The following is a 12,337-nucleotide window of genomic DNA, read 5'->3' as shown; positions in this document are numbered from 1 at the left end:
ATATTCTTAATAATAAATTTCAGAATGACTACAACTACTCGGAATCAAGTCTTGAGTTAAAGTGTAAGTCCTCAGATTGTTTTTGTTTCTAGGGCATCAGTCTTTTTTTTTTTGTCCTTCTAATTCCGTTTCAAAATTTCTTAATATTACCCATAATGATTCCACACATTTATACCATAAAGTATTATTTTTCTGACAGGATCCCTTATAAGTGTAAATTAGTTTTACAATGTTTAATCAATCATTCAAATAATCACATAATGCAGTACTTCCCTTCTCCATTTCATTCCGAATATGAGCATGTTCATAATATTCTGAGCGATATAAGGAAAGAGTTCTCAAAACACGATAATTAGAATCTACGATACTCGTTGATTTAGCATCATCCACTCTGGTAATATTACGGGGATTTTTATAATAACATTGATAACGGTGCTTTTTGTAAATGTTCGTGACTGTTGAACCGTAAATCGAAAAATAAACATGCATAAATATAAAAGTGAATGTCAAAAATACATTCATTTATAAAAATATTATAATATTCAAGTACAAGAATGGAATTAAAGGCTTCAAAAGAAAAAATAAATATAATACAGCTGCCGTTTTGAAAGAAAACAATTGGATCATAAATTTATATATTTATTTATATTACATTATATTCCAATAATTAAATATATTTATAAAAATTAAAAAATGTACTTCAGAATTTATTCTAATATATGTATAATCCAACATTAACAAGGTTACGCAAAGATTCTCTTAACGTAATATTCGTGAAATTATAATTAACCACTAAAACATAATAATAATACTATATTAATAAATTTTATTAAGTATTGTTATAAAATAGTAATAGTTAAAATATTTATACAAAATTATATTTGTATGTATATTTTTTTTTAACATTTCTACATTTTAGTAGATATTAATTTTATGATTCTTATTCAAAAAGCATAAAAATTAAAATATAAATATTCCTATATATTATTTTCATAATATTTCAACAATATAACATTAATCAAAGAAATACCTAATAATCACAACAAATATATTGATAGCTGTAACAAAATATATTTTAGTTGTAAAAAATTTATTCAAATATTTTATTAGGATGCACTTTTTATCTTTCAGAGAAATTCTGTAAGATCATAGTTATACCATTAAACGAAACTTAAATAAAAAAGATAAAATAATAGTGAAACTATATATAATAGTTAATATAATACATAATAATTAGATTATTCATACATTATATAAAAATTAAAAGAATGATTTCTCTTCCATTTATGACACCATATTTATAACTCTCATTTAGAACGCTTCTATACATTGACTGTTTAATGTAAAATACTAAAGTTATTTTAATTTGATAATACATAATTATATATATATATATATATATATGTAATTTATTTGTATATCTAAATATGACACACACACATAAAAAAAAAACCTTATATGAATACATTGACTATAAAATACATTATAAAGTGCACATAATTTTGATAACCAAAACACGTATTAACAATATATTAACATGTTTATTTGAAAGATCAATAGTCAATTAAATGTATTTAAATGATTAAGATATTTATTCTCATCGAGTTGTATTTTTAATATTACACACAAGAAAAGACTTTGAATTTTTAGCATAAAATATTATGTCTAAAATATATAATAATTATTCCTTCATTCATATGTAATAATTTTATTTAATACAATGTATTATTTAATATAAGCACTATAAAATAGAACTATATAAAGTATATCCTTAAATATATATTAATTGAGTAATATATAATGTTAATTATTTCTTTAGCTGATAACAATAAAAATGATATTATTAATATATATTATATTACTTAATTTTGATGTTATTATATAATTATACTTCTACATTTTTAAAAATATAAAAAAATTCTACTGATTTTGTCGTTACTTTTTCAAAATATTAAATATAAACTTTTTTGAAATATATTTTATGCTAAATATAATATTTCTAATTAACTTTTATAAGTCTTTTTTTCTATTTTTTTCTATAAAACAAAATAAAGAATGATAAAAACATCAAATTTATAAAAAAATAAAATATTATGATCATATTGTTTAAATGGTACAGAAATTAGAAGAAGTACATTGAATTAATAGTTCCTTGAATAAAAATTATTAAACATCACAATTATAGATAATAATTATTTTTATTCGCATTTAAAATCTTTAATTTTTTTACGTATTATATTTACATTTTAATTATATTTCTATTTCATGTACATATATTTAATGCATTATTGTATTCTCTCTAGTAATTTTGTAAAAATACATATAACTTCTAAAAAAGGTTTAATAAAATAATTATACAGTATATTTCGAAATATCAAAATGAAATAATTTTTTATGGAAAATATAGTTTTGTTATATACAAATATACCTATAAATTATATATTATACTAAAACAAACATATATATCGTTTCATATATATTTAAAAACAATTATTAATCTGTTATTTCCCCACGTTTTTAAATATTGAAAGAATTACATTTTTGCCTTATGTTACTATGTTGTTACAATTTGCCGTGACTTTATGAAATGTTATATTTTTTCAAATATCTAAAATATTAAAGTATTACTAAGTATATAATATCATAAATAATAAAAAATTATTTTTATATATATTTCCCCATATACTGTTATTAATTATTTCATTCTTAAAACAAAGGGTATATAATGTTAATTATTGAAACAGAGTGAAACAGTGAATAAAGGAACAAAAAAATTTCATAAAATTAAAATTCAAAACCCATAAACATACCAAAATAATGATTTTTTAATATAATAGATTGATTAGACATAACTATAATAAAATAATAGTTTATGTACATAAATATTTGCAAAATTTGATTATTGGGTAATATGAATATTTTTTTTTATTTTTTTCACCATATAACATGAGCTGCGTGCTTTTAACTTGTAACAGTATTGATATTTAAATACCTTTAATTTAATGAATTTAGAGTTATTATATTTTTACTAGTTAAGAGTTAATAGTCATTTTTAATCGTAATGTTTGACATTACTCCATTAAATAATCATATGCAAAAATATATATATTTTTTGTATTATGTTAACTTATATAAATTGAAAGGCTAATACGTCTTATATTTAACCACTATTATAAAGGATTCAAATATTTAAATAATTTTCAGTTATTTTTTAATTTTCTCTTTTATTTTTTTGGTAGATTGTTTTAAACTAGTTTTTCTGTTTTTTTTCATTCTACAGTCGTAATGTTAATACATTATTTAAAATTTTATTAATTCGTTTTTTCTTTATTTCTTTTAGTAATGTATTCCCTTAAAAAAAGTTTTCATTGTATAAACTCTTTATATACAAATATATGTCCTTTTTTTTGGTTTTATTTTTAGTAATGAAAAGAAATAGTCACTAAATATCCATTTTTTCTCCAATTTCTAATATATATTGTAACGTAATATTTCATATTATCGGGAAATAAATAATAACAAAAATTAAGGCATACAGAAATATGTTCATGCACACAACACACATATCATGGATTGGCTCTCACATATACCAATTATTCCGATTATAAAAAGAGAAAAAGTTGGTGCGTTATGGAAATGGCGCTTAATAATAACATTTTTACATTAATATTTAAAAAATGGCTCATAAGAGAAGAAAGGATACACTAAAAAGTGAAGCAGTAAAAAAAACTGGTGGGTAATTTACAAAAATTTTATTTATTTAAATACATTAATTGTAGAGAAAAAACGAATAATGAATAAACTCCTTTTTCCTAATTAATAGAAGCATTCATTTGTTATGAAAAATGAAAATAAAAGCAATGGAATTTACAGAATAATGAGAAAAAGACTATAAATTGGAAAGCAAATATAAATATAATAAACCACGATATATCTAAGAATAAATATTAAAACACTTATAAAATTTTCTTCCATCTTAGGTACTAAAATTAGAAAATTCTATTGGTTCATTATCTAGGTTTTATGCTTACTTTTGTACGCTTATGTTTCAGATTTTATATTATAATGAAGTAGGGAATAGTGCAACGAAATGAAACCCTGAAAAACATGTTAATCATTCATATTTTTCATTAAATGTTAGTCATAAATGTTCGATATATCAAAAAGAGTTTGTATAATTTTAAAAATATTTTTAAATAATTGAATTTATAATAACACATTAATAAAATCTGTATAATTAGAATTAATTATCATAGTTGTTTAATAAGCATTAAAATAAGCGTATGATTCTCATTATAATAATAGGTTTATATAATTTTCCTATCTAAAAATTCATCTGAAAAAAAAATTAACTAAATTATGTAAAAAAATAAAAGGTGCAAGATTTATTATCTATAAAATAGGTATTTCTTTATTTTTATTTCAATAACTGTGTTACGTTATAAATATCAAAAATTCAGAATATAAAATATAAATATTACTGAAATATGTAAGTAAAAGCAAAAAAATAATCAAGAAATAACATATAATTTTTGAAATATTTAATCCAAAATAAATTAATAATATTTATATTAATATAAAAACATACTTTATTTATGAAGTTTATACATATTTATTATATAACCAACATTTCAAATATTTCGATATATATCTTGCTATATAATTATTCATCTGTTGAAGTAATAAATAAAATAATATATAAACAAAATATAAGTGATAATATATTTTATGAGTATTAACCCTTAATACATTTAAAATAAACATAAATTATCACATATATGGCTAGTCTATAATTATAAAAATTATTATAAAAAATGTAGTTGTTCCGTTGTTAATTTGAAAATTTTAATTATATGTATCAATTCGACTTATTCTAATTAATAATAAAAATAAGATATATTGTTATTTTAAAGCATGAATGCAATAATCATACAACAATATTGTAGCAAAGTAACAAAATGATTATATTAGCTTAGAAAATATGAATAGAATTAAGCAGAACTACTTTGACATATATTTTCAGTAAAAACATATATATATATATATATATATATCTTATATGCTTCAGATCTGCCAGTTAATATGAAAACTTTATATTCTACTAATAGACTTTAAAATGATAAATCTTACAGTCTAAATAAATATAAATATTACCTATTAATATGTGATTAAAACTAATTCATAAATTTAATTTTTTAATAATATAAAAAAATAAAAGCAATATAAAATATATGTATGTATCCTCAATACAATATACATTAAATTAATTTATAATGAATAGAATCAACAATATCATTATGAACAATAATAATATAATAATTGGTTTTTATTCTTGAAATAATTATGAAGTTTCATAATACACAAATTATTAAACAATTATAAATTTTCCATATTCCAAAAATATATTATTTCATTATATATTTATACTTCACAATTACTGATTAAGATAGAAATCAAAATATTTTGAGAATACTTTTTCAATAAATATATTTTTTTATATACGTCTAATAAAAGATATTATATAAAATAAATATTAATGGCGTTTTTAAGTAAAAATATATATTTATATATATAACCGTGCAACACTATGTTCCCATATAATTATATTAAATACTAAAATAGACCAGTTTATTAATTTAAAAAAAATAATATAATTTCTTTTAATTACCTTAGCAAAAAATAATTTTAGAATAAATGATGTTACATAATAGGAGACAATAATTTTTAGTTATAATGTAATTTAACTGAGTTTTATAATATTTTATAAATAATTTTACTATTTACTCCCCTTAAAGCACCGACATATATTGTGCATTGAAATCTATTTATTACACAAATATATTTATTGTAAGTATTTTTAGTTAAGCTTAAATTATACGTTAAAATACAAATTAAATAAATTTTTAACTTTCAAATTCCTGAAAAGACGAGCAACTAATATTGTGTGCCAAAAAGACTAATTCTGTTCATGCGATTTTACAATATTTTAAAAATTATAAGTATTCATATTAAGAGTATCACTAAATATATTGCAGACATTACTCATATTAATGAATTAGTCACAGAAATATATAAGTCTATTAATATGCATTTTGTTCAGATATCAATTTAATTTTATTATATTTTTCATTATTTCCTAAGACTCTACATATTCCTATTACAAGCATAATAATCAATATAAGCATAAGTACACTATATAATGATAAATAAATAGAAGTCATTCCTGCCTTTCCCAACTCACTTATAGTACTATTCAAAGCTTCCAATATTCCACCCTCTGTAATGGATTCCCATGCAGTAATCAAAGAGTTTAATCTTGGTAATACATAAAATGCTGCTGCAAACAATGAAAAAATAACAAACATAGCAACTCCAGTACCATACTTTCTAAATCTTATTTTTCTTAAAGATATATTACAAATTCTCCTGTTCCTTTTAAGAAAATTATCGTAATCTCTTTTTTTAATCCATTTTTTTTCAAAATGAAAATGTTTTCCGTCGAACATTCCATTATTATAATCTATAACTTCTGTATAGTATTGTGCCTTATTTAATAAACTTTTGATTGATTGTTTATTTTTTCCTTTATTTCTTCTTTCATTATTAGTTATAATCATTTTTTCATGTTCTCCATTATATGGTAAATCTTTTAAAACTAAAACATTTGAATCCTTATCATTATTATATTTTGCCAATAATCTACAACTTGCTTTATCCAATTTTTCCCAAGAATTGCTATCCTTACCCAAAGATTTGTTAAACAAGTTCTAAAGAAAAAAAAATAATAACGTAAACATTTATTATGTAAGAAATATATAATTCATGCAAAGAAACATTATTAATAAAAACAAAATACGTAAAATATGAATAAATATTCTTATATAAAAGTATTATATAACATTATGGTTAAAAAGGAATATCCAAGACAAAAGGATAAATGCATCAATTTTAATAAATAAGAGTAAAAAAATTTTATGATACATTATATAGTTATATAATAGTCTAATGTATTCAATGGGTAAAAAATTATTAGTAAAAAATGTATTTCTAATGATAATATGGAATATGTATTTTTAAAATTTAACTTTATAATTGCTTCGTAAATACTTAATAAAATATATATAAACGTATTTCTTTTTACAAGAACAATGAAATATATCTTTAAAAATATAAAACACAGTTTTATCTTAATATTAATCGGAAAAGTAACTAAGGTACATTAAAACAAAATAATATTAATTCATTCATATACTTTCAAAATATATAATTAATGTAATGCACTAATTAAATTTTTTTTTTATTAAATTTTTAAGAATTAGCTAATAAAAAAAATATGTTATATATTGTTGCATCGATATAGTGGATTTATATGTAGAAGAGAATATATAGAATATATATATATATTATATTTCTCTACATATTAAAATAATAAATCATCATTCTAAGTATTTTATCTTATACTTTTAATTTTATAATCATTATATTATAAATTAATTTGTTGTAAACATCTTCTAACTCATTAATTATTATAAAATAATAATAATAATATCTATAATGGTAGTAGTAAGTAAAAAAAGTAATATTCTGTATAAGGCTTTTTATTAAATTATATATAACACGCCCATTAGTTAATACATGCTCATATGAACTTTTTTTATTGCATATATTATATTTAACAATTACAAGTTATATCATGTTATCTAATCTATTAAGACACTTATTGTTAAGTGAAATAGAGATATATATTTTATTCATTATCTAGTATTTAAAAATATTATCTTGAGTTAAATTAAAATAATACCTACTATTTCTAAATGAAATGTTTAAATATATAAATTTAATTAATTTTTTTATTTAAAAATAAATATATTTACAAGAAATGTTAATATAATAGAACATAATGAAAAAAAAAGCTTATTAAAAGTAAACTAGCATAGAAATATTATATTCAATTGTTTTAATTTTAATATACTAAAGATAATATGTATTTACAAATAAGAATAATATATTGGTGTAATATATGTATAACAAATAAGAAGAATGACTAAATTATATACTTATATATATAATATAGTAATTTTTACGTTCACAATTTTAAAAACAAGATATTATTTTTTATTTATTCTTTTACTAATACATAATGTCAAGAACATTATTTAGAACATTAATAAAACAATGTACGTAAATAAATATAATTTTGTTAAAAACGTTTTTAGAAAAAAAAATATGGTGAGTTCAGATATTTCTGTTCATTTTGTATTATATCTGAATATTTCGTAATTATAAAAATATTATGTTTACACAATATTATTGTAATAATATATTATTAAACTATTTTATTTTTCACCTAAGATATTACACTTTTATGGAAATAATTAAGAAATTTTAAAAAAGTAAAAAGAATTAAATTTTAAATGATATATATTATTAAAAATTAATTTACAAAAAATAATATTATTTCGCTTTTATTATTTAAAATTTTTTATAGTGTCTTATTGATTCTTATAAATTTTTTTAATCAATTACACTTTTTTGTTACTGTAATTTGATTCTTTCACATTTTTACTCACAGTTATTATTTCTATATAAAATATATGTAAATGCATTTTAATAGATTTAAATAAAACATATATAATGATTGAAAAAAACAAAAATACATATATATAATAAAATCATTCTAACTGTTTACTTATATAATGAATTTATTATTGTTAGTAAAGTTCATTGTTACTAAACTTATATTTGGCGTATATATTATTAATTGCACATATATATTTTTCTAAATTTTCCACATTTTTGTAAAATTAAAGTATTATGTATAAGTAGTTCCCATTTTTATAATATATTCAATTTTCTCCTTATTAAATTACTATATCACGAATTGTTTTATATGTATTCGTATTAATCTTGCAATGATTTGTACATTTAAGTGTATATTTAAAATACTTTTCATTTATTCTTTTTTTTAAATATATCATTTACATTTATATTTTATATTCTTAATATATTTGTTCAGTGCTATTCCATATATTGAAATTTATTACCGTTCTTTTAAAATTTTTGTCTAAGACATAATAAAAAGTTTTTAATATTTATCGAGGAGAAATTAAGTGTATAATTTTTGAATAATTTGTAATACTTTAACGTATTTATTAAAAAATATTACATTGCTTAATTTATTTTGTTAGAAGTTAAACATTAATATATTTACGTAATAATATATATCTAATTTATTATTTTAGATGAATAAAATTTTATGATTTCATTCATGTCATTTTTCTTATATTATAATTTAGATTTATATCTGTTTCTTTATTAACAATTATCTTTCTACTTGATTAAAAGTATTCTATAACTCTGTGTTCGTAGTTTGTATAAGTTTACGAGCATTTATACATGTTGTGGGAAAAAAATATTGTGTCATTTTAATTTTTTCTTTATAATTTATACTTGACGATAACGGAATAGTTCGTTTACGTAAAAACTTAACTTATTTATAAATTATTTTTAAATTATCATCGTTTTACATACATATGCCTTTTCCATGTTTTTATTTTATTAAATAGTATAATAATAAAAAAACTCATATATTAATTCTTGCATACAAAATTTGATTCTTTATTTAATTCATTCTTAGATAATTCTTCATTTTGTATTAAAATATTTTTCTGTTAAATAGGAACTTCCATATATAAAAATGTAACTTTTACAGTTTATTTTAAGGAAAAAAAAAAAATATATATATATCCATGAAAAAAAATGTATTAATATGTTATTATCAAATATATAACAAGACACATAATTTTTCAAAATAAAAAGTATAATAGATATTTTTAATTGTACCAAAAAATAATAATATTACAGAGGAATATGAGAAATAATATAAAGTATCACTAATGGTTTAAATACAAATTAACACAAGACTTATATTAAATTATATGAATTGTTTTATTTTATTCTTATTATTACTCAAATCTTTTATTTTTCATAGTAATGTACTTATATAAAAAAATATATTCAATCATATTATTTAACTAAGTTTGAAAAATACATAAAATTCAACATTTAGAAACATAAAATAATTCAAATTCATAAAAAGAGAGAGAACATATTTTTTAAATATTTTGCACAAAAAAGACATGTAAGAGTAGGTGTATTTGTAATATTTAAGCAGATATCTATATGATAAATAAGTACCTAACTAATGATATTATGTTTGCTATTTTTTACTAAAATATTCTTTACAGAAAGAAACGTATATTTTACTATTTGTTTTACCTTTTCCTAAATTTAATTTTTTCATATTTCTTAACCTTCTTATGATAATAAAACACAGCTGATATAATTGTGAAACCTAAAATAAAGAACGTTGAGAAGTATATTAGGAAGCTAATAAAACCAAATACATAATCACTTCCATCTATTAACACCCTCTTCTCGCGTGCAGATGATGCCTTATTCCATGTATTTTTTACTTTTCCCATAGATTTGGTAAACGAACTTAAAAAAGATGATTTCAAAAATATATGAAAAGAATTGTACCATAAATCTCCAGCGTATAAATTTAGTATCTTAAATAACCCTGCTCTTAAGCCATAACCACCATAAAAATCTAAAGAGAATGATAATGATAACAACAAGAACAACATTACAGGTAAAACAAGCCGTAATGCAAATTTTTTGAATATTATTTTTTTATATATTTTATCACTAATTGTCCTGCTGTTTTGAAGAAAATCCATATAATCTAGTTCCTTGAATATTTTTTTTTCCATATGGGAATATCTTTTTGTTTCAAATACACAAGATTTACTTCTCTTATCTTGTTTATGTCTTCCAGAATTATTCAACGCATTTCTACATATTTGATTATTTTTTGCTACAACAACACTTTCATTATAGGTTACATCTCTTTTCTCGTTCACTATATTATTTGGTAAATCTCCTTTTAAACATACGACATAAGAATCAGTATCCTTTTTATATTTTGATAGTAATCTATAAGTTATTGAATCTAATTTTCTAGCATACTCGCAGTTTTCATCTATATATTTGTTAAACATACACTAAAAAAAAAGTAAATATTTATTACTAAATCATATATAATTTCATTATAAAATACAGTATTAATAAAAATAAATCACTCAGACTATTCATAGTAAAAATTTTCTTAAATAATATTATCATATTACATCATTGTTAAAATGGCATGTCCAATTTAAAACGATAAATGCAGCAATTATAATAAATAAGAGTGACTTAGTTTTTTTTTCCATATTATATATATTTAATACTATAATATATTCAGTATAGTATAAATTAACCGTAATAGAATAATCTTTTGATGACAAAGGATTATACTTGTATTTTAATAAATCTTTTTTATTAATATTTTGTAAATAATATATATATAACTATACATTCTTTTTACGATAAACACAATAAAAGGTAAGATTTAAAATATATAAAAATAATTTTACCTAATTTTATGTTAATGTAAGAAAGTAATTTAAAAATAAAATATTTTGCTCCTTTCAAAAATATTCAAAATACATAAAACGATTTTTAATATATTAGACTAATTTAATAATTTTTGTATTAAAACATTCAAAACTTAAAATGAAATATGACTTCTATGTATTGACACGTATTAAATTTATGTGGAATACAGAATGTATAGAATATATAGAATATAGATTTTATAGAATATAGATAATGTATTTGCAAATATATTAAAACAGTAATTGATATTATTAAAGATATTTTATATTAATAATTTGTATATTGTAAAAAATTTTATTTTTCAAAAAGGGTTATTTTTTAAAATATCAATTATTAATACATTAAAATAATAGTAAAGTTAAATGAAAGTAACAATATTTTTTATAATTTATTGTACTGCATTAACTATAGCAATGGTATTAGTTACTATTAAACATATGTATTCTTTTATTTTCTATATCTTATTTAAAAATAAAATATACATGGTATTATTTAATATATGAAAAAATATATATTTTTGATTTAATAAAAAACTTATTTTTAATTTTTGTAATATAGGATCTTAAAGTTTCAATATTTCATTTATTTGTAATTTATACTATTTCTTTTACAAAAAAAAAGTTCAAAATTAACGACTTAATCTTTTTTTGTTTTTACTTATATATAAATGTTTAATAGAAATGGAATAATAAAAAAAAGGAACATATCTATAAACTATTTCTCCTATTATTTTTAAAAAAATCAAAATTACCTTGTTATATCAATGTATTATTTCATTCTATCAACAATAAAAATGCATATCATATTAAGTTATCAGGTTATACTATATATATTT

The 12,337-nt window shown here is 18.8% G+C and overlaps 2 protein-coding genes across 2 annotated transcripts; both read right to left on the bottom strand.

Moving 5' to 3' along the window:
• Positions 1–6,080: 6,080 nt before the first annotated feature.
• On the bottom strand, positions 6,081–6,983 carry MKS88_000176 (fam-m protein; the record flags this gene model as incomplete). Its single annotated transcript, XM_067216072.1, has 2 exons — positions 6,081–6,767; positions 6,900–6,983. The coding sequence occupies 2 exons, from the start codon at positions 6,981–6,983 to the stop codon at positions 6,081–6,083; spliced, it is 771 nt and encodes a 256-aa protein (XP_067075982.1).
• A 3,291-nt stretch (positions 6,984–10,274) lies between these two features.
• Positions 10,275–11,276, bottom strand: MKS88_000175 (fam-l protein; the record flags this gene model as incomplete). The annotated part of the gene is made up of 2 exons (XM_067215966.1): positions 10,275–11,066; positions 11,193–11,276. The coding sequence occupies 2 exons, from the start codon at positions 11,274–11,276 to the stop codon at positions 10,275–10,277; spliced, it is 876 nt and encodes a 291-aa protein (XP_067075981.1).
• Between the last annotated feature and the right edge of the window lie 1,061 nt (positions 11,277–12,337).

The sequence above is a fragment of the Plasmodium brasilianum genome (assembly GCF_023973825.1).
Source record: "Plasmodium brasilianum strain Bolivian I chromosome Unknown PB_00_04, whole genome shotgun sequence".
Classification (NCBI taxonomy): Eukaryota; Apicomplexa; class Aconoidasida; order Haemosporida; family Plasmodiidae; genus Plasmodium; species Plasmodium brasilianum.
Note: the sequence above shows the minus strand (reverse complement) of the source record. Positions and strands in the feature narration are given on the sequence as shown.